This window comes from Arachis stenosperma, chromosome 5, assembly GCF_014773155.1.
Source record: "Arachis stenosperma cultivar V10309 chromosome 5, arast.V10309.gnm1.PFL2, whole genome shotgun sequence".
NCBI lineage: Eukaryota > Viridiplantae > Streptophyta > Magnoliopsida > Fabales > Fabaceae > Arachis > Arachis stenosperma.
In genome coordinates, this window is record NC_080381.1 from 141086111 (window position 1) to 141109525 (window position 23415).

General features: G+C 34.5%; 5 protein-coding genes across 15 annotated transcripts; 4 read left to right on the plus strand and 1 right to left on the minus strand.

Moving 5' to 3' along the window:
- Nucleotides 1-781: 781 nt before the first annotated feature.
- LOC130979593 (auxin response factor 18-like) lies at nt 782-3991 on the plus strand. The gene is made up of 4 exons (XM_057903059.1): nt 782-922; nt 1041-1608; nt 1690-2123; nt 2590-3991. Exons 2-4 carry the CDS (start codon nt 1068-1070, stop codon nt 3376-3378), a joined length of 1764 nt encoding a protein of 587 aa, XP_057759042.1. The 5' UTR covers nt 782-922; nt 1041-1067; the 3' UTR covers nt 3379-3991.
- A 639-nt stretch (nt 3992-4630) lies between these two features.
- On the minus strand, nt 4631-6075 carry LOC130979251 (GCN5-related N-acetyltransferase 4, chloroplastic-like). The gene is made up of 3 exons (XM_057902640.1): nt 5878-6075; nt 5353-5737; nt 4631-5232 (listed from the first exon to the last, which is right to left on the minus strand). The coding sequence occupies exons 1-3, from the start codon at nt 6008-6010 to the stop codon at nt 4941-4943; spliced, it is 810 nt and encodes a 269-aa protein (XP_057758623.1). The 5' UTR covers nt 6011-6075; the 3' UTR covers nt 4631-4940.
- A 1916-nt stretch (nt 6076-7991) lies between these two features.
- LOC130979252 (CASP-like protein 5A1) lies at nt 7992-10225 on the plus strand. The gene is made up of 3 exons (XM_057902641.1): nt 7992-8341; nt 9282-9414; nt 9607-10225. Exons 1-3 carry the CDS (start codon nt 8124-8126, stop codon nt 9796-9798), a joined length of 543 nt encoding a protein of 180 aa, XP_057758624.1. The 5' UTR covers nt 7992-8123; the 3' UTR covers nt 9799-10225.
- Nucleotides 10226-10904: 679 nt separating this feature from the next.
- On the plus strand, nt 10905-14043 carry LOC130981997 (mRNA-decapping enzyme subunit 2). 2 transcript variants are annotated; one of them, XM_057905793.1, is made up of 9 exons: nt 10905-11022; nt 11164-11260; nt 11597-11748; nt 11901-12028; nt 12497-12592; nt 12773-12925; nt 13212-13315; nt 13404-13471; nt 13593-14043. In XM_057905793.1, exons 2-9 carry the CDS (start codon nt 11178-11180, stop codon nt 13775-13777), a joined length of 969 nt encoding a protein of 322 aa, XP_057761776.1. In that variant the 5' UTR covers nt 10905-11022; nt 11164-11177; the 3' UTR covers nt 13778-14043. The 2 variants fall into 2 exon arrangements, with proteins under 2 accessions (XP_057761776.1, XP_057761777.1); XM_057905794.1 differs by having other exon boundaries at nt 11022-11260.
- Nucleotides 14044-16298: 2255 nt separating this feature from the next.
- LOC130981999 (putative FBD-associated F-box protein At5g56440) lies at nt 16299-23314 on the plus strand. 10 transcript variants are annotated; one of them, XM_057905798.1, is made up of 11 exons: nt 16299-16741; nt 16851-16942; nt 17709-18646; nt 18772-18921; nt 19013-19310; nt 19734-20013; nt 20735-20827; nt 21571-21666; nt 21853-22004; nt 22294-22553; nt 22676-23307. In XM_057905798.1, exons 3-5 carry the CDS (start codon nt 17741-17743, stop codon nt 19304-19306), a joined length of 1350 nt encoding a protein of 449 aa, XP_057761781.1. In that variant the 5' UTR covers nt 16299-16741; nt 16851-16942; nt 17709-17740; the 3' UTR covers nt 19307-19310; nt 19734-20013; nt 20735-20827; nt 21571-21666; nt 21853-22004; nt 22294-22553; nt 22676-23307. The 10 variants fall into 10 exon arrangements, with proteins under 10 accessions (XP_057761781.1, XP_057761783.1, XP_057761784.1 ...); XM_057905800.1 differs by having other exon boundaries at nt 16885-16942; XM_057905801.1 differs by having other exon boundaries at nt 16889-16942.
- Nucleotides 23315-23415: the final 101 nt, after the last annotated feature.

The following is a 23415-nucleotide window of genomic DNA, read 5'->3' on the forward strand; positions in this document are numbered from 1 at the left end:
ACCTGCTCTTGTTTCCTATTATATTAAAGGTAATATATCTTTGTTTCTTTTAAAATAAAATAAATGAATGAAACTGTATAGTTGCTTAGTAATATATTACCTTCAACTAAATAATCTTGTGATATTCACATGGCACTAAATCTGTTACTAATTAAGAACCAAATTAAATTTCAGCTGAATAAAAAACACCAACCATACATATATTATATAGATAATGACACTAATAATTATAAACATTTTGAGGCATTTTTGTATATGAGAGTAAAAGTAGTGATATATCTTAACATTGTAATTTTTGGTATTTTTTAAAAATGTGAAAGAAACACAAATTGGAGGGTCCGATTTCTATACTTCAAAATTTTGAAATTTTTTTTAACAGAAATCTCTCGGTCTAATTTCACAAATTTCTCAGTCCGATTTCTGTATCCTCACAAATCGGACGGTCCGATTTATGTGCTTCTCACAAATTGGACGGTCTAATTTTCATTTATCTAATTAAACAGTTTCACGTTAACACTCCCATCAACCCACATTTTGAAAAAACACTGTTGCTACTCCAATATCAAAAACAAAATCTGACATTTTAAAAATAAATACAAAATAAAAGAAAAAGAAAAAGAAAAAAAAATGACTTGTTTTGAGTTGTGTACTTACGTCACATGATGTTGTAAACTAGCAATGTTTTCATGTATGTTGTGTTGTGTCAAAAGTGTCTGCTTCATTTTCTCGTCGGCAGCATAAATAGTATTGAAACCTTAGACGCGTGATTTACACAACAACTACTCTCTTTCTCTCTCTCTCTCTCTCTCTCACTCACTGAAACTCTTCTCACACCATCACACACTTTTTCTCTTCTTCTCTTCTTCACACTATTTATTATTATTCATCATAATCTCCTTGCTTCATTTTAATGCCATAATTGGTAAGTAGTCTGTAACCATGTTCATTTTCTGTTATTGTTTGTTTTCTATTTTTTCTCATATTTGTTGAATAATATATATTCTCTGTTGTTGTGTGTTTGATCTTTCTGCTTCTTCCAGCTGAATTATCAATTTGATAGAGTTGAGATGTTTGGGGAGTCATCAGGAAGGTGGTTGGATTCTGAATTATGGCATGCTTGTGCTGGTTCCATGGTTCAAATGCCACCTCTGAACTCAAAAGTTTTGTACTTTCCACAAGGGCATGCAGAGCATGCTCATGGAGGAAAAGTGGATTTCACAACAAGAATCCCTTCTTTCATTCCATGCTGGCTTTCTGGACTCAAATACATGGCAGATTCTGATACTGATGAGGTCTTTGTCAAGTTGTCTTTGACCCCTCTCACTCAAGAAAACACCAATGCATTGTTAATGGATTTGGAAGATGGTGGTGACGATTGTGGTAACAACAATGGAGGAGTTGTTGAGGGGGGTCATCAAGAGAAACCTGCTTCATTTGCAAAGACATTGACACAATCTGATGCCAACAATGGTGGAGGGTTCTCAGTGCCTCGTTACTGTGCTGAAACCATATTCCCAAGGCTGGATTATTCTGCTGATCCTCCTGTTCAGAACATTGTTGCCAAAGATGTTCATGGAAATTGCTGGAAGTTTAGGCACATCTATAGAGGTGCTAATACTATATATATATATAGGTTTTCATGGTTCAATTGAATTTGAATTTTGTTCTAACTCTCTTGATTCTCAACAGGGACTCCTCGCAGGCACCTATTGACCACTGGATGGAGCAATTTTGTGAGCCAGAAGAAGCTTGTAGCTGGTGATTCCATTGTGTTCTTGAGAGCTAAGGATGGTGATCTGTGTGTTGGGATAAGGAGGGCCAAGAAGGTGGCAGTTGGAGGCGGCGAGGTGTCGGTGTCATCGGTGGTTGAAGCTGTGAGTTGTGGTGTTAATGGAAGGCCATTTGAGGTTGTGTACTATCCAAGGGGAAGCTCACCTGAGTTTTGTGTTAAGGCCTCAGTTGTGAGAGATGCAATGAAAGTGAGGTGGTGTTCTGGGATGAGGTTCAAGATGCCCTTTGAGACTGAGGATTCTTCTAGAATCAGTTGGTTCATGGGAACCATTTCTTCTGTTCAGCTTCTTGATCCCATTCATTGGCCTAATTCTCCATGGCGTCTTCTGCAGGTACATCTTTTAATTGCTATTGTCAAATTTCTAATGAACCTAGATTTGTTTAGTTTCTTGGGTTAATTTCTTTACTGCATGATGGTGAAAGATCATTCGATTATATCATTTATCATTTATGAATCATGTTTGTTTTACTATGAATACTGTTAAACTAACCAATGTAGTTAGCATAATAGTCAATGCGCATGATATGAGGTACCAAATCATTTCATGTTTGTCTGTTAAGTTCTGTCTCTGACAAATTCTCCTTGCCAAGTACCAAAGTTTTCTTGAATGAGTCAGTTGGATGTGACAACACAAAACATTGATTGCAATCTGTGAAAATGTACCTCTCATGATTGAACCTGTAGAGACACAGGTGGCTACTCTTGATTGGACTTTACATATGCAAGTCAATGGAACCTTTAATATACATACTACTGTTTCAACCATCTTTATTTTTATTGCTCTAAATTTGTTTCAGGTGGTGTGGGATGAACCAGAATTACTACAGCATGTGAAGTGTGTAAATCCTTGGTTGGTTGAATTAGTCTCAGACATTCCCACCTACCATCTTTCTCCATTCTCTCCAACAAGAAAGAAACCAAGGTTTCTTCACAACCAAGATTTTCACCTCATCAATAACCAACTTCCAATAATGCCAGGATTTCCCAGCAATTATAGTTACAGTAATGATAATCATCTTGCTATGAATCATTCTTCTAAGTCCTTAATGATGAACATTCAAGAGAATAACAGTATTGCAGGCATACAGGGAGCCAGGCATGCTCAACTTCTTGATCTGTCTCCATCTGATTATCCTTTCTTCAACAAGCTTCCATCACAATCACAATCACAATCACAATCACACAATATGCATCTTATTAGTCCCCCTTATTGTGGGACCTATAAGAACAGCAATGCTGATATATCTTGCTTGTTAAGTGTTGGAAATTCTAGCCATAATTTAAAAGAAGAACACAATGAAGAAGTGAAATCATCATCACCACCATCCCATATCTTCTTGTTTGGACAACTGATTCACACTGAACAGCATTGTTCAAACGGTGGCAGTTCTAGCTCAAATGGGAACAATTCATCTGATGAAGGGACTTTGCTGAAGATGAAATCAAATAATGCTTCTGAATTGCATCTAAATAGTAGTCCAGTAGAGAAGAACCCTCCTTCTAATGGAGGGTCTCCCTGGTACAAAGATCAGCACAAATCTGGTCTTGGAACAGAAAATGTTAATCTACTTTGCTTGGCTCTATAGCAAGCCAAAGTGTTTCAGTTGCTGTGCTTCAGTGAGTTCTTGAAGAAGAAGAAGACACATCAAAGAGCCTAATTAACTATTCTTTTCAGTTTCAGCTGTAGCATTAGGATTTCCTTTGTTGATAGGTGCATATTTTCATTTGGCATAGTTTTTCCTAGGTGCAAGTTAACAAAAATATTTCTCACTCATAAAATAAAACTACTACTATAATATTATTTAGTGATAGCAACTTTGATGAACTAGAGTGCTAATATTTTCGTTAACTTGCATTGCACCTGACTGAAGTTTTCTGTTTTTCTGCTATATTTTCTTTATTAAGAGATTGTGGGGAATATATCACTCCTTATGTACTTTTTCTGAAGGAAAATGTTATATAATGTTTTAGATTATTTGTGACTGTTGTGAGTAGTATATTGAATAAGCAATTAAGCAAATTAGATTACAATCAAATAAAGCTCCAACATATGCAATAAAGTTGGCATTAATCACTTAAAGTAAAATATTTAGTGATTTTCAATGCAAGAAATGGCAGGATGAGATTCCCGTGCAGTCCAATTTTGTAGTTACTTTAAGGAACATTCAACTAATTAGCAACTAATGTCCCTTTGTAAAACAAAGAACTTCCTTTTTTGGCTCCTTCTTCCTTGGAACTTCATTGAGGGTATGGCCCACATTTTGTTTGTCACACCAACATGCAATATACAAAGTTTAGTAGGGAAAACCATTAACCAAGACAAGGATCTCAATTTAAAAAAATAAATATTACAGCAGAGACTAAGATAAATAACTGAATCCTATGAAGGTAATGGTTGATAATCACTAGGATGAAGTCATCAACTATAAGCATCCAATGGAGTTCTTAAGGGTTTAGTACTATCTACCCCACTGTTGTAAGACAAACCATGTGCCTTGCCTTGAAGAGTAGTATCTATTTTCAGAAGATACCAAATATTTAACAACTAATATTTAACCCCTTGTCCCACAAGAGGTAATGGTGTTGAATACCAAGTACAAAATGTGTCAGCACCAAATTTGTTTAACTTTTAAGCATAGTTCTTGTTAAATATGCTTTGATGGATTTATAAATGCTCTAAAAGGTATTTAAATTGGTAAAACATTTTTCTTTTCTTGCTTAATTAGTTCTTTTGTACCGTTGACAATTTAAAGAAAAAATAGAAGAGGTCACCTTGTTCCAAAGTCAAAGCATGCTGTATGCAAGTATTCACAAAGGTACACAATAATATATATCTGATTTTTCAGGAACTATTTTGAATATTAACTATTATTACTTATTAATATGATTTGATTTTAAAACGCTCTTCATGAAAGAAAAGCTGGCCTAAGGCCAGTCATTCCAATAGAGATATTCCAATAGAGATTTGTATCTACATGCACTTAGGTACAAAAGAATGGAAATAAGTAACTATAAAATGTGTGCAATCTACAATGCTGCAACTGATTTTGCATATAAATCCTTGCCTTTGCATATTTACATTCCAATATCTCCTGCTAAAATAATATGCAATGGAATAAATATGAATTATTCCTCCAAGATAATGTAATTAATCAGAAGCAGGTGAGTTGTTGAGAAGCTTCATCATGAAGTTGAAGGTGATATCAGGAGAGGACCTTGGCTGAGGCCACTTTGCTCCTTTTGGAACTTTGACACATCTATAGCCTTGGCCTTTGTATAACTTTGTGGCCATAGAATTGTTCAAATCACAGTGCAATGCAATTGCACGGCACCCCCAACTTCTGGCCATTGATTCTGCCTTTCCAATCAATTTCTTAGCTATTCCTTTCCCTCTGAAGTTCTCCCTTACTGCCACATTTGATATATATGCAATTCCAGTCCTTCAGAAAACATAAAACACAACAATATTTTTCTGTCATGAAGAGAACATGTATCATGTATGTACAGAGCTATTCTAAGAAACTATAAGGGAATAAAGTTATATATAGCCTTGCAATAACCTTCTCCGGCGGCGCGGCCCCTTTCGTGGTAGATAGTCTGCGAAATTGTCTAGTGTTAATATACCTGCGACATATCCCTTGTTGAGGATGCTTGGAAATGAAGAAAGAGATTGATGATGTGAGCTGCCACTACCAATATCAGCAACCAAACAGATTCTTTTGCAAGTTCTTGGCCTAGACAAGGCTGTTAACATGGCTGCTAACATAGCCAGCAGCAATCTATCAATCCTCAGCAGAAAATCCAAAGGGAAGGAATATTCAGGGAAGAAGCAGCTGCAATGAGTCTCTGCCACTTCCCAATAGTCCATCAACCTCGCCTCCCGGATTCTAACTTGAGAACACAATGCTGGGAACAGATCAACAACTTCACTTGCCCTGCATAATCCTTCATATCCAAACATACACCTACTTAGTTTTAACTTTCTGAATAAATTACAAATGACTAATCTTCAATCCAGTCAAGGATTTGATATGGAAATGCTAAAACTCAACAAGTATTAACTATGCAATCAATGTTCTACATACCTGATTTGGAGGGAGAAAAAGGTGAAACATGATGAGATGGAAAAGAGGTTGGTTTCTTGAGACTGAATTGCTGGATTTTGAAGCTGTTTATGGCAGTTGAGGTGACTGAGATTCCCAATAGAGGAGTAAGCATTCTCTTTGTCCAACTCCTTAGATTGTATTGTCACTCAAAATATCACAATATTATTATTTTATTATAATTATTGTTATTGCTTTTTGCTTACTATGACAAGGGCATGAGAGGGTGAGAATTTGAGTTGGCTATGGCTAACGACAACGTGTGTGTTTGGATTACAGTTTGCAAACGGGAGTTTGTATAAAATTGATTTTGCAAACTTAATTTTGATCAAAAGTAAGTTTGTGTTAAAGTGATTTATGTTTGGTAATTTTTGTATCAAAATGGATTATAGTAAAATAAATGTTGTTTGGCTTGTACCATTCAAAATCACTTTTAGCTAAAAAATTACTAAAATAGACATCAACTTAAAATTTTTTTTATATTATCTTATTATTTTAATTTAGATATTTAAATACATCTTATTAGTTAATTTTATAATAAAATTAATATTTACTTACTAAAATAAAAATAACATATAAAAATAGATAAAATATATTTTTAAATAAAAATAAAAAAATATAAATTATATATATATAAAAGAATATTAGTCAAATATGTTACATTTTCTAAGTATTAAATGTTACTTTAGTATTTTTTACATCGTATTCTTGTTTTAGAACTCTCAATAATCTTATTATTAATATTAATTTGGAATCCGATTTTATTATTATCTATTATTAATTTTTTTTTAATTTATCTTTTTTAATGAAATCATAATCTATATTATAAAAAATTACACTAAAACATACTATACGAGAATTACAGTTATAAAAGAGAATACTGAAAATAATAAAAAAAATAAATATTTACTTTATAGTGATTAAAACAAATCTAAAAGTTCTTGATAATGTTTTTATATAATATATTTTTAGTATTTTTGGTACTCGTTTTTTAGTATGTTATAATTTTTTATTATTATTATTATTTACAATTAATTTTTTGTTTAATTTACTTTACCTAATAGAATTAATAAATTATATTATAAAAAAGATAATAACAAACATAATACACAAAAATCACAGTTATAAAAGTGTATAATGTCAAATAAATAGTTGAAAAAAATAAAAATAATAAATAATAGAAAATATAATTCATATAAATGGAAATAACAATAATTTTATAATTAATACAATAACATATACAAAGGATAAAATTGGTAAAAAATAAATAAATTGTTAGTATCTATGGCTAAAAGTCAGTTAAGAAAACGCAGAAGCTACAAATAGTTGCTTCTTGTAAACGTGGTTTTGGTAGCAAAATCACTTCTGCGTTCATGAGAAAAAAATTTGCCAAACCAAAAGTTGAAGCTTTCAAGAAATGTAAACGTGATTCTTCCTTTCAAACGGGTTTCCCAAACACACCCAACATAGCCAAACCGAATAGAAGGATTAAGGTACATACATTATACAAGGTAAACTTATGACTTGACCAAAAAAACTACCAACTCCGATCTATATTAAAAAGGAAAGTAGGGTAAAATATTCTTTTGTTTCTCACCAAATAGGCAATCTCACACTAATAAGGCATTAAAATAAAGTATAATGTCATATGTACACGCACTTATAACACTCATAATGTATAAACAAAAAATTGGTAACTTAACAAAATGGGGTAATTTAGAGTAAATATCTTTTTGGTCCCTAACTATTTGTTCGATAGACTTTTCACTCCTTAAAAAATATAAAAATCTAAATTGGTCTCTATCTACTTTAATATATGTACGTTCTAGTTCCTATCTACTTTGAGTAAATGTCCTTTTTGGTCCCTAATCAGAGATTAGAACGTACGTATATCAAAGTAAATAGAGACCGATTTGAGTTTTTAGGTTTCTTAGGGGGTAAAAAGTCCATCAGACAAATGGTTAGGAACTGAAAATGACATTTATTCAGTAATTTATGAAAAATTATGTAATAAATACATGAAGAGTTACTTTATTTAATAAAAAGGTTTTCTTTTTTTTTTTTTTATATTCTTGACAAGTATCTTGTGTTTTTGTTGATTGTAGGATGGAATAAGCAATGAGTGGTGTTTGGTCGTTAAAGGCACATAGAAGAGAATTCAGTTCAGCATTTCAGCAAACACATAGTGAGTGAGTGTGAGTGACACTAAAAAATTCATCAATTTCTTTATGGCGGGGCCGTCAGTTCACCCAATTGAAGCGCCGCCCATGACGGCGACGGAGAACGCAAACGCCAACGCCATGCCACGTCACTCCCTTAAAGACACACAGGGCATGCCCGGCACCCTCGGCGGCTTCATCCTCCGCTCCCTTCAGTTCGCCTTCGCCCTCATCTCCCTCTCCGTCATGGCCTCCACCTCCGATTTCCCTACCGTCACTGCTTTCCGGTACTCTCTCCCTGTCTCTCTCTCTGTGCTAATTTCTATTCGTTGCTGTGTGCTTTAGGGTTTACAATATGTGAGAAGACATAATCATAATTCTGAAAAATAAAATGGTTAAAAAGAAAAAAAAAAAACTTTTTTAATTGTTGACAGTACCATGTAGCTAATTTGAATATGATTGCTTGATACTTTGATAGGATTTGTATGGTTTCAGCTAAATTAAGTAATTTTATCACTTGATTTGCTACTTAATACTTTAGTGATGATAGTAAATTTTGATTATATGGTGTTTGTTTTGCTTGGAATTTTATACCCTTTTAGCAATCTATTACAACAACAATGAGTAAAGTTATTTGCCCGTTTATGTTGTTGTGTCTTGGTCATGCAAGGAGAATCAGCAGCTAGAAGCTTCAGCTTCACTAGAAAAGTGGATCAAATGAAAGAGGAAGATTAAAGATAGTTTGGTTACTGAAGAAGACTTTGGCACAAACCATTAGGGGCAAAAGAAACTGATCTAAATAGACCTTATGATAATTGGTTTTTGTTGTAGTATAATGGCATCTTCAGGGTGAGGTTTGGTTGTCATCTTTTTAGTTGAAATGCCTCTTGGTTTGAGTTTCCACCCCACTTTTAAAGGGAGTAGCTTGATGGTATAAAAAGGCAAGGATATAGTGTTTTATTATAATCCTCAAGATCCAGTTGGTCATATTGTCAAGCCTTTGCCTCCCTCATATCTATTTAGAAGCAATAAATTTTGTTTGAGAAAACCAAGTAGACAGTATAGAACAGAGCCTTAAATCTCTAGGGAAAGAAATAAAAAATAAAGATTGGGACTGTATAGCAACTCCACTAATTTGTTATCTTTGTTTGCATATGTGTTTGCGATGTGATTATCTGCACTGATAATGGTCCCTTATAACAAGTTTTGATATATTTGCTGTGCCAGCTACCTAGTTGCTGCTGTCAGCCTTCAATGCTTGTGGAGCCTCTCTTTGGCGATTGCTGATGTCTATGCCATTTTAGTAAAGCGCGGCTTCCGAAATTCCAGAGTTTCCAGCTTATTCTCTATTGGCGATGGGGTAAGACTTCGCTGCTGGACTTAGTTTTCTTCTGCAATTAAACTTGTAAGATAGTGTACCATTATCACAAGCTGTATTCCCCAGAATTATCCTTGACTTTGAGTTAATAGGTTATCCAAGAAAGATTTGACCATGGTAGGCTTTAATAATATCAGTGAAGCTAATATTTATTTCGCATGAATTCTACTGCAGATTACTTCAACACTCACATTTTCTGCTGCCTGTGCTTCTGCTGGCATCACAGTCCTAATTGGCAATGATCTGAATGATTGTTCACAGAACCATTGCAGCCGGTTTGAGACAGCAACAGCCATGGCATTCATGAGTTGGTTTGCTGCTTCGCCCTCGTTTATTTTGAATTTTTGGACGCTGGCATCCAAATAGAAGTATCAAGGAGAGCTTTTAGTCATACATATTTGCTTAAATTATGTGTACTGAAGTCCCTAGTTGTTGCTTATCATATATTCAAGGGCTTGTTTTTTTAATCCATTGAAGCATTTCCACTCTTTTAAGGCACAAGCTTGTAAACTTTAGTGTAGATGTTATATATTTTAAACACGAAATCTTAGTTTTGTAGTCAAATTATGTCTTGTGGCACAAATTGAAGTGTTTACCTCAAGAGTTATACAGCACAGTAATAATAGGGCAGAGATTATGGAATATACACAGTTGCTATAAACTTGGTATGTAATTCTAACACGGACACAAGATTTTCTCCTCCAAAGCATGCTTGGTTTGGATAACTTAAGACAAGAAATTAAACATGACTTTTAGATTTTGGAAACCCATAGTGGTAGAGAATTTGTGGGTCAAGAAGTCAACCAGTCAACCTATAGACTCCTATGTTATTAAGAATATAATAATACCATAAGAAGTTTGACTTACTAAAATTATGATATTTTTATTTCACAATTAATGAATATAAGATTTAATATTATCAAAGAAAAGGAAAGGAAAAAGAATGCGTGCATTTGATATTAAAAAATGTATAAAAACTATCAATAATGAAGAAAAAATTAGTCATTTAATTTCATATTTTAAATTTTTAGAATAACAAATAATTGCGTCAAAATTTTTGTTAATGTGTACAATATTATTTAGGTTTAATTACTCTATTGGTCCTTATAGTTTCGTGAAAGTTTCAATTAGGTCTCTATACTTTTTTTTTTTATAATTGGGTCCATGCACTAATTTTTTTAATTAAGTCCCTCTTAGTAGTAATTGGCTTAATTTTATAGGGACTTAACTAAAAAAAAAGAATTGGCATAGAAACCTAAATAAAAAGAAAAAAAATGTAGAGACCTAATTTAAAAGAAATTTTGGTACAAGGACCCAATTAAAGAAAAAAAATATATAGAGACCTAATTAAAAATTTTGCGAAACTATAGGACCAACAGTTAAACCTATTTTTTATAACAATATATATATATAGTTAATAATAATATTAATATAGAATTATAAACCATAAATCAAAGAAGAAAGGAAAAATAGTTAAATGGCACATGGCGCGATGTATGATATAAAAGGCAAAGGAGAAGGGAAAAAGCAAAGAATAGATTGAATGATTTGAAACATTGAAAGTTGAAAGTGAGATCGAATCCGGTTCGGGTAAGAAGTAACCGCAACTAACTCTCTTCACTCAATCACCTCATTTCCGGTTTCTTTTTAATTTGCAGTTCAAGTCCTTCCAACAACAACAATTTCTGTACAAGCTTCTCTTTTTCGTTTGTTCTTCCCTTTTCATTTTAGGGTTTTGGGATGCGATGTCGAATCATCATCGTACTGCGAGTGGTGTTTCGTCTAAGAACGGTCTTCCAACCAAAGAACTCCTCGACGATCTCTGCAGGTTCCTTCTTTTCTCTGATTTCCGATTTTGTTTACTACTCTCTCTGTTTTTAATGCTTGAAATTTGGGAGCTCTTTTTCGTTTCAAGTGTTCTTTTTTCTTTTTCTTTTTCCCCTTTGCTTCAGAATGTGATACATGATTTTAGTTGTTATGCTGCTATCCAATTTTCAAAAAAGAATGTTCAGCTGGGTCTTGGTAGTAGAACTGTTAAATTTTCAGTTTTAAAACGGCCTAATTATGCATTAAAGGGTTGTTTTTAAGATGTGATCTAGACTTTATTGTCTTCCTATTTTTTTTTTTTTTCATGAATTGCCTTTTTATGTTTTGTATATTGCAGCCGGTTTGTGTTAAATGTGCCGAAGGAAGACCTTCAATCATTCGAAAGGATCTTGTTTCTTGTGGAGTATGCACATTGGTTTTATGAAGATAATTCTGTTGAGAATAACCCATCTCTCAAGTCATTAAATCTCAAGGAGTTCACGTCTTTAAGTATCCTGACTATGATTGTTTTATTTCTGGTCCTTTTTCGGTCCTCTCTGTTTACTGTAACATATAGGATTTCCATTCTTGTTCGTTTTGTTAACTTATAAATCTACTGAAGTTATGATAGCCTAGACACTGTTTTCCTTAATATCAAACAGTGTTCAACAGTTGTGATGTTTTAAAGCCTTATGTGGCTCATATAGATGATATATTTAAGGACTTCACTTCGTACAAGGTTCGAGTCCCAGTAACTGGAGCAATAATTCTTGATGAAACATTTGAAAGGGTAAGCCAAGAATTTGGTCACGGAAGCAGAAGATTTTATTTTCTGTAGTAAATATAAAATTCTATTTGCATACTTGTTTTCTAGTTCTTGGGGGTTTACCTTCCCTGTGGTATATTGTCATAAGTATGCCCTTGAATTTAATTTGCTGCTAATGAACTAAAACATGTTGCTTTTTTGTTTTCCCTAGGTGTGAAGTAAATTCTTAAACTGTGTTTTTAGTTTTTACTGTTTACTTAAGAAGGTACCTATGTGTATTTCAGTTAGAAACTCACAATTCTAACTTATCACTATGTCCTGAGTATATTCCATGTGGTCTAGCTACTGCATGTTACATTTTATCATTGACCTCTCTAGTTCAAACTTCGAATTGATTTATTTTTCAATGCAACTTCTTGGGACCAGAAAAATATTTCTGTTAGATTCATTGGTATGTCTGGTCATATTAACATACACGCCTGCTGTTGACAGTGCTTGCTAGTGAAAGGATGGAAAGGTTCAAGTTGGAGCTTCCCTCGTGGCAAAAAGAGCAAAGATGAAGAAGATCATGCATGTGCCATTAGAGAAGTAAGTGTGATTCTTTTGAGTGTTTCTTCCATTGTCTTCATTTATGACTCTCTTTCCTCGTGTTACATTGATTTGAAGTGTAGGTCTAGGAAAGAGAGATACCTATTCATTAGCTAATTTTGCATCTCCAGTCGATGAGTCTAGCATATCTTTTCGCTATTTGTTTTTTTATTAATGCAGGTCATGGAAGAAACAGGTTTTGATGTCTCAAAACTTCTTAAAAAGGAAGAATACCTTGAAATTATCTTTGGACAACAGAGAGTCCGACTTTACATTATTGCTGGTGTGAAAGATGATACTGCATTTGCCCCACAAACCAAAAAGGAGATCAGTGTATGTGACGCTTTCTCATGTTACTTTTAAGTTTTGTGTTCTTTCCGGTTGGATCATTTTCTAATAGTGTTATGTTGTATTCATTATAATGCATTTGCTATTTTGTCCTTTTCGTATTTGAGTACTGGTGTTCTTCTATTTATATGAATCTATATGTGGTCTGCATTGTTTATTCTCGGAAGCTTGAGCTGAATATGCTTTGTAACATTATCACTTCTCACGGTCAGTTGTAGGTGATTAATGATTGAAATTTTGATTGTTGAGAAATTTTGTTGTTGGTTTGTAGGAAATTTCGTGGCACCGGCTTGATGACCTTCAACCAGCAAGTGATGAAGTGATATCTCGTGGAATCACTGGCCTCAAGCTTTATATGGTGTCCCCTTTTTTGGCGTGAGTACAGCGGCACGTGATTTTTGATAGTTTTGGTGAATGTCCCAGGAGTTGTTGAAATTTATGAAGACTGGTGTCTTTTATGCAGATCATTGAAATCATGGATTTCATCACATCCACCTCCTATGGCTCCAAGGCCTGATTTGCCCCTTAAAGGTAAGTTGGTTACACACATGGTTTAATTCGTTGCACTGCATTGTATTTAATTTGGGATTTTGTTGAGAATTGAAAGTGAGTTGCTTAGATGATTACTGACAAGCCTTTTACATTTGTTAAGGAATTTGCGTGTGGAAAGCAAAGCACAGTTCTACAGGGAGTAGCTCAACATTCATGGATAGCCAGCCCACAAAGCCTGAAAATGAATCTCAAAATCTTGATATAGGGCCTGGCAGGAGCTTCAGGAATTTCAGATTTGATACGGCATCGATCTTACAAGCCATGGAAACAGCATTTTCTTCTTGAAGGTCCAACAACATTCCTGTAAAGTCCCTCCCTGTAACTGAATTGGATGCCACCATTTTCACTTTTATGTCAGAAGTCGGTAGTGATCAAATTAGGTAGCTGTACATGATGTTTCTCAGATTATATCAGGTTGAGTAATTTGTACATTGTGTACATGAATCGTTTGTGGGCCTAAACAGTATTCTCAACTAGTTAGTGTGGATTTATCTGTTAAACTAGAAAGATCATTCTAATATAAAGGTTTATATTCCCCGATTTTTAATGAATCATACAATTAACTCTGAATTCCGGCAGACCGAAATAACTCAAGTTCAAACCAAATGGATAATAATAACCGGTATGGTGAGGTTTAGTGTGTTTCAAGTTTATCCGTAACAGTTAACGAGTTTCCATTCTATAGTTGGCGTTTTAAAATTATTTTAATTAATTTCTAGACGATGACGTTCAAATAATGATAGAAATGTATATGAACATGGTATACTAATTGACAACTTGACTAGTCATTGTAAAATCATCATTTTTGTAATAGATTTTGAACTCCTCCAACTACAAAATATATCAAAAATATATGACGGGGGTTAGTCTTGGAACGTGAATCATACAGATTAGTCATTTCTTGAACTCTATACAAAGCAGAGTTCATAAGGGGGATTGTTGCAAGAAAACATGATGAGAATCAAGCATCTGAAATTTAAACTTCTAGCCAGATGCAACTTTTACAATACAAAGCCATATCAGAATACATGTTTATACAGAAATCATACACATAACAAACTGAATGAAAAGCCTTGAATTGAATGTACCTAGGTTGCGTTGGAGTCTTGTGTTGGTGAGACAAAGCCATGAAATTTCCATGAGGGAGATTATAAACAGTAGAATCCGGCCATAAAGATTTAAACTTGTCCACAATTTCTTCTGGGGTCATCATTGGACCATTGTTGGAAGCCTCAGCTCCTCAGGTGGCTTTGCAGCTTCCTTTGCAAACACTGCCAACATCTGTTTCTTTATTTTTTTTCAGATCACAAATTTATTAGTACTACTAACTAGTATTCAGTTGTGTTGTGAATTGTGATCACCCCTGAAGTTTTGTATAGGACATACATATATATATATATACACACACACATAAAGAGCTAATTAATGAGGCTTGTAAGTTGTAATTGCAAACTGTAGAGTTATTTAAAACCAAGATTATTAACGTTTTCATAGATGTGCATAATTAATTAATTATAAAATAATTTTTAGTAGAGAGGGAAGATGATTGAAAATAATGATAACTAATTTTTGTAAAAATATGTATATTGTCCATGATATTTTTATTTATTTAAAAAAAATGTTCACTTGTTCTCACCCAACTATATATATATATATATATATATATATATAATGGTCAAATAATTACAAATCCAAGCCAGTTTGCCCGGTTCCTCTCTTTAGTTTTCCTTTCCCTCTCTTTTATCGTTATTATTTTAAATTTAAATACAGCTGCCGCCGCTGCAGTCAAAACCAATGTTTTAAAAATCGGTTCGAATCGATCGGTCGAACCAAGAATTGATAGCAAACACTAGGGTTAGAAGTAAGTCGAGATGAGTCGAGTTAGACTAAATTCAAGCTCGATTTACGAAAATTAAGCTTGGCTCACGACTCGACTCATTAACAATCGAGTCTAAGTTCAAGCTCGACTTAACGAAAACTCACGAGCTGGCTCAAGTTCACAAGCTGACTCAAATAATAGGAACATAATCTATAATTTTATATCAATAAATGATAACTTATATATATTTAAAAAATATTAAAATAAGATAAATTTTATATATTATCTATCTACTAATTATAAATTTTTTATTTATGTCTTACATCAAAATTATATATAAAAAATGACTATAACATTTTAAATTATTAAAAACATTAATATATATGTAAAATTATATATTACTATATATATATATATTAAATTATTAATATGCATACCTTATATACATTTAATCTATACTTTTAATATTATATGTATAATCGAGCAAACTCACGAGCTAATAAGCTGAGCTCATTCAAGCTCAAACTTGACTAATTTAATTTATGAGTTCAATTTTAAACTCAAGCTCGGCTCCTCAGCTCACGAGTTCAGCTTATCAAGTTATTAACGAGTCGATCTCGAGCTGGCTTGACTCACTTCTAGCCCTAGCAAACACGATTCAAACAAAAAGTAAAATCGTCAAATTCAAAAACCGGAATTAGACTATTAAACCGACAAAAAATCAATTAGTCGAACTGAACCGTGATTTGGACAATTTTTAAAATTAAGCCCTAAAAATACGGAAATGGATTCTCTCCATTTTTTTACTAAAAAAAATAAAGTGTGATCTTTTTCCTTTAATTTTATAAGTGGGACCAAAAATTAATAAGAGAGAGAATAATAAACGATGAGTGAAATTTAACACTATCCAATGTTTTTTTTTTTCTACCGGAACCACTATCCTAAAAATACTGCATTTTGACTTGGAACCAAAATTGAATCCTCTAAACCCAGACACCCGCAGACAGCAGAGACCCACTCTCGGGCCTCCCCTCCAGCCCTCCACTCTCACCTCTCGCTCTCAGTTCCCACTTCCCAGTCTCCACCTCGAGCTTCCGGCGCAACCTCCGTCCAGCCACCGCCGCCGTCGCAAGGTCCGTGGAAGTCACTCACCGTCGCAAGTTCCTTTCAGCCAGCTTCGCGCAGCCAGCTTTCCTTTCAGCCGTCGAACTCGCAGCCACCGCCAGTGCCAGTTTCCGTCGCAACCTTCCTTCCCTTCCATCGCGCAGCCACCGTGCGAACGTGGAAGCCTCCGTCGCGCAGCCACGCCGTCGCCGGCGCTATCTCTGTTCCACCACAGCCACTGTCCTGTTCGAAGCCCGTTCGAAGGTGCGCCTTGTCTCCGTGTCTCCCTCTTGCGTGCTCTGTTGAAGGCTTCTTCTAGCTTCTAGGTAATTTTTTCTTTAACTATAATTGAATAATTTTTCGATTCTGTGAAATTCTGTGAGATGTGAACTGTGATTTGTGATTTTTGATTTTTCTGTGAACTGTGAACTGAAGTTACTGAACTGAACCGTGAACTTTGTTGAATAAGGAAGACGACCTTGAACTTCCGCCGTCTTGTTGCCGTCCGTCCTCCATTGCGATCGAAGGTCATTGACTCAGAGCTAACTCGTTCTTCATCTTTTTTAATTTTTTATGCTTTGTTCAGAAATCATTGAATGATTATTGAACATTTTGTGTTTTTATTGAATGATTATCTGATTAATGATTATTGATTAGCTCTCTGCTGCTGTTTTGTGTTTTCTATTTTGTGACTTTTTTGGGTTGTGATGTGTTGCTGCCTGTTGGTGATGAATTTGTTTTTGTTTACTATTCTGTGAATTTTTCTGATAGTGATGTGCTGCTGCTACTCTTGATGTGCTGCCTTGTGTTTACTGTTTTGTGGTTTTCTTTGGTTTTTTAGGGTAGTGATGTGCTGCTGCTGTTTTGTTTTTTACTGTTTTATGATTTAATTATGCTTATATTGTGAGTTTGTGACTCTCTTAAACTCTTAATGATTCATTGGTTTATGATTTAATTATGCTTAGATTGAGTTTTTGCAAATTTTGATGATTGATGACAAACTTTCATGTTCGCTTTTTATTTTTAGATATTGCTTGTGTTTTTAATTTTTGTTGAACGATTATTTGATTATTGATTTGCTCTGATCTTGCTGTGCTACTGTTTTATGTTGTGATTTTATTATTTTGATTTACTGATTATTGATTAAATGTTTGCGCATATAACCACTGTCTTGTAAGTGCTTTATCTTTTGTGTTTGTGCACTACGCTGGTTAGAATCTTAGTCCTTAAGTGGAACCAACTAAGAGTTAAATTGATTCCTTCATTTTCCCTAAATTGTAACCCATTCTCCAGATACAAAATTGACAAAAGGCGAATCCATCAACATGGATAGGATCAGTTACTTACCGAACGATATCCTTTGCAACATTCTCTCATACCTCCCAACAAAAGAAGCTGTATCCACCAGCAGCCTCTCTCGCAGGTGGCGCCATGTTTGGAAGGATGTCCAAGTCCTTGACATAGATGATATACTCTTTTGGTCCTCTAGGGATCCCAGCTTAGATTCTTTCGTCAATGCTATTCTAGCTCAGCGCAATGCAGATTTGTACCCCATCAAAAAGTTCCGCCTCAAGTGCAAAAGTTTTAGAGTGGATCCCATCTCAACATCGCTTAATGCCGTCATTGGCCCCTGCCTTCAGGAACTATATCTCAGCCTTAAAGTAGATGTAACGCTTGGAATGAACTTGCCTAAAGCCATATTCACTTGTACATCACTTACGTCCCTTGTTTTGAAACATGATATTTCAATGTATTATGGTCCGGAGTTTCCAGATGTATATCTGCCATCCCTCAAGAACCTAGAATTGGAAATTGCCGATATGGACAACAAGCTTTTATCTGGCTGCCCTGTTCTTGAAAATCTTAAGCTCATTCTACAGCACATGACCCCAGAAGGTTATGTTTATATACCTACAATTCAGATGCCTCAGACATTGAAGAGTTTAACCTTTGAAGATTACTCTACCCTGTGTGATGAGATTAACCATCGTGTGATAGACACACCATCTCTTGAATACCTCCATCTGAAAATAGTGACGTCGGCGTTTTCTGAGCTACACGTTTTGGTTAGCCATTTTCCCAACATGGTGGAGGCATATGTTGATATTCAGGAAGATCATTCAAGTATTGATATTCACGGTGAACTTGTTGAACATGTCTGTTGGGTGCCCATGCTTCTCCAGGCACTTCGTGAAACAGAGTTGTTAACATTGAAACGTTACACAACTATGGTAACATGCTTATTATAATCCCATGATTCCTCAAGCTTAATGTTTGATATAACTTGATAATTTGAATTTATAACTATAATTTTGAATTAGGAATTATATTTAATATCTAGTTATCTTCTACACAGTGCTTATTTAGTGCTCCAGCTTTCAAGTTTCCAGAATTTCACCATTTGATCTATCTAGAGCTTGATGTTCCATTTTTCAACACAAACTTCCTGCTAAACGTCCTTCACAGCTGTCATGTACTTGAAGCTCTCATAATTTGGATTTGGGAGGTATGAATGCATTTCAAGTTAAATCTAGTGTCTCTATTTACTTTTTGTTGTTTGCCTAAGTCTAATGAGAAGTGTTGTTTTTTGTTATCAGGAATTCCATATCCACATCATGGACTATAATGGACCAACACCACCAACCATGGTTCCCAGTTGTGTGACATCACATCTCAAGAGTTTTGAGTTTATAGAATATCAAGACGATGCAGATGAGCGTGAATTTATTGCATATCTTTTACAAGGAGGACTTGTTTTGGAGACAGTGATAATTCAACTTAGATCTGATTTACACCCAGAGACAAAGGACAATATTGTCAAGGGTTTATCTGCTATACCGAGGGGCTCTACAACATGTCAGCTAAATTTCATTGATCAAAATCCCATTTAACATGGTATGAACTCACACTATCTCTATCCTTATCCTCTGTTGTTCGTTGATCAAAACTGTTGACAAGATATCATGTTGGAGTCTTAGAGTTTTATAATATTAAAGTTGCACAACATTGAGTCAATTTTAGGGCCAGTGTTCCACCTAAATTCTTGAAATATTTGTCGATGCTTGTGAATACTTCTTATCGAATATCATGCTTATGAATAAATTTGTCTGGTGCCCTGTTCCTTGAGAAATAATGAAATATGCACTTGAACATTATGGTTGGTTTGGAGTTGCTAACTTTGATATTGACAATGACAAGTATTTTCAATTCTTTGTTTCATGCATAATTTTTTTTGGGTCCGTCAACCTTGGAAATTTATATATGCTGTTTAATGCTATGATTTGCATAAGCTCTTGAATATATCGATTTATGATGCAGGATGATGGCATCTCTACTCTCTGGGAAACCTGCCAAACATTTGCTTGTTTTATGGTTATGTTCACAAAACATGTGGGCTGCTATTTAACCGTGTTGCTAGATTAAACCACTCTATACCCACCAGCGTCCTGTCTCGCAGGTGGCGCTGCCTGTGGAAGGAGCTCCTGGTCTTGGACTTTGACAATGATAAGCATGGAGGAGATCTTTGCTTTCCTGCTTTCGTCGATGCTGTTCTAGCTCAACGCACTGCTCCCCACATCCAGAAGTTCTGCCTCACGTGGTATGTACCTAAGGATAAAGAAGATACCTTCAAAACATGGATTCGCACCCCCATTGGAGAGTATCGAGGCTTAGGCTTTTAATTAAGACCACATCACTGTTGTATTAAATTGGTATACACATAGCATTTTTTATGTTTATTAATTGAGTATTAATGTTAGTCTTAAACTTAGCCAAAATGATGGATTAAAGGAAACGGAGTTGTTATTGTTTAATGTTTTTCAATTTTTTTTTATCTTATCATCTTTGTTGCCATATAAAATATTTAATATAAGGCCAATATCATGGTTTGCCAAAAGTGTACATCTAACTGAGTTGAATTTAGGTAACGCTTGAAGGAAGAATTTTATATTACAATTGACTAGGCTTTTGCCAATCGTGTTTGTTGCCTTTGTAATGGAGACATTTCTGATATGATTTGAGGGCCATTTTAAAATTTTAATTGCCTGGGTAGCAGCCCTTTTGCTTTAGTGGAAATGTTTGAAGACCCTAGTCTTGAGTGATTGCTTTGCAATGTCATCATGTTTTTTAGGCTAGAAGAATGTTGTCTGCACATATGCTTTAATTTCACTGAGGAGATGTTGTGAAAATTTATCATATGAATATGTAGTTTTCCTTTTGTTATACAAATAAGTTTTTGGTCGTGCTACTCGATCAAAATAGTTCTCTCCTTTACTGGTTTTAAATCTAATTTTGCCTTCTTGGTGTTTTGAATACAATAGGTCAAAGTTGAGTTGTCTCCTTTTCTCCCTTTGAAGATTGATCTTCCAATTTTATTTGCCACTCCATGTCTACTGCTGAGCAATATCAGCTAGGTACGTTCATATATATACTACTAATAATTGTACAAAGCTCTAAGCTGGTTGCTATATACAAAGTGATTAACGATGTTACAAGGATAACTATAGTTGTTTGTTTTGACCAAAATGATAGTTAAATGCTTAAATTTGATTTTCTTCTGTTGACCTATACGATATCGTAATTACAAAGATGTAAAAATGATTAAACCTCATAAAATCTATGTCTAGCCGTCTAGGTACATTATTCTTCAAGGACTCAAATGAAAAAGAATAGCTAAAAATTTTAAGTTTTTAACCCACAGTAGCAGATCCAGTAATTTGAGACATATATTCATGAATTTGACAAATGCTTTTTATATTTGGCAAAGGATCATTTTTGTCGTCCGCATTTTGCATGATTGTTTGCAGTGCCTTTAGATCAATTTTAAATGGCTGCTAATGAACTAAAATATGTTGCTTTTATGTTTTCCCTAGGTGTGAAGTAAATTCTTAAACTGTGTTTTTAGTTTTTACTGTTTACTTAAGAAGGTACCTATGTGTATTTGAGTTAGAAACTCACAATTCTAACTTATCACTGTGTCCTGACTCCTGAGTATATTCCATGTGGTCTACTGCATGTTACATTTTATCATTGACCCCTCTAGTTCAAACTTCGAATTGATTTATTTTTCAATGCAACTTCTTGGGGCTAGAAAAATATTTCTGTTAGATTCATTGGTATGTCTGGTCATATTAACATACACGCCTACTGTTGACAGTGCTTGCTAGTGAAAGGATGGAAAGGTTCAAGTTGGAGCTTCCCTCGTGGCAAAAAGAGCAAAGATGAAGAAGATCATGCATGTTCCATTAGAGAAGTAAGTGTGTGATTCTTTTGAGTGTAAGTCTTCCATTGTCTTCATTTACATGACTCTCTTTCCTCGTGTTACATTGATTTGAAGTGTAGGTCTAGGAAAGAGAGATACCTATTCATTAGCTAATTTTGCATCTCTAGCCGATGAGTCTAGCATAGCTTTTCGCTATTTGTTTTTTTATTAATGCAGGTTATGGAAGAAACAGGTTTTGATGTCTCAAAACTTCTTAAAAAGGAAGAATACCTTGAAATTATTTTTGGACAACAGAGAGTCCGACTTTACATATTGCTGGTGTGAAAGATGATACTGCATTTGCCCCACAAACCAAAAAGGAGATCAGTGTATGTGACGCTTTCTCATGTTACTTTTAAGTTTTGTTTTCTTTCCGGTTGGATCATTTTCTAATAGTGTTATGTTGTATTCATTATAATGCATTTGCTATTTTGTCCTTTTCGTATTTGAGTATTGGTGTTCTTCTATTTATATGAATCTATATGTGGTCTGCATTGTTTATTCTCGGAAGCTTTTGAGTTGAATATGCTTTGTAACATTATCACTTCTCACAGTCAGTTGTAGGTGATTAATGATTGAAATTTTGATTGTTGAGAAATTTTTTTTGTTGGTTTGTAGGAAATTTCATTGCACCGGCTTGATGACCTTCAACCAGCAAGTGATGAAGTGATATCTCGTGGAATCACTGGCCTCAAGCTTTATATGGTGTCCCCTTTTTTGGCATGAGTACAGCGGCACGTGATTTTTGATAGTTTTGGTGAATGTCCCACGAGTTGTTGAAATTTATAAAGACTGGTGTCTTTTATGCAGATCATTGAAATCATGGATTTCATCACATCCACCTCCTATGGCTCCAAGGCCTGATTTGCCCCTTAAAGGTAAGTTGGTTACACACATGGTTTAATTCGCTGCACTGCATTGTATTTAATTTGGGATTTTGTTGAGAATTGAAATGTCAGTTGCTTAGTTGATTGCTGATAAGCCTTTTACATTTGTTAAGGAATTTGCGTGTGGAAAGCAAAGCACAGTTCTACAGGGAGTAGCTCAACATTCATGGATAGCCAGCCCACAAAGCCTGAAAATGAATCTCAAAATCTTGATATAGGGCCTGGCAGGAGCTTCATGAATTTCACATTTGATACTGCAACGATTTTACAAGCCATGGAAACAGCATTTTCTTCTTGAAGGTCCAGCAACATTCCTGTAAAGTCCCTCCCCGTAACTGAATTGGATGCGCCACCATTTTCACTTTTATGTCAGAAGTCGGTGGTGATCAATTTAGATTTTTCTCAGATTATATCAGGTTGAGTAATTTGTACATTGTGTATTTGTGTACATGAATCGTTTGTGGGCCTAAACAGTATTCTCAATTAGTTAGTGTGGAGTATATTCCCCGATTTTTAATGTATCATACAATTAGCTCTGAAACTTGTCTTTGAGACATTGAAAGCAATTTCGTGGTAGCTTTAGCTTTAGGTTATTTTTAGTGTGTGTGAGTGGGTGTGTGTAACCTAAGATTGGGGTTGTCCAATTCATCGACCCAAAAAAAAAAAAGTTTATCCGTAACAGTTTGCGAGTTTCTATTTTATACTTGGCGTTTTAAAATTGTTTTAATTAATTTCTAGACGATGACGTTCAAATAATGATAGAAATGTATAACATGGTATACTAATTGACAACTTGACTAGTCATTGTAAAATCATCATTATTGTAATAGGTTTTGAACTCCTCCAACTATAA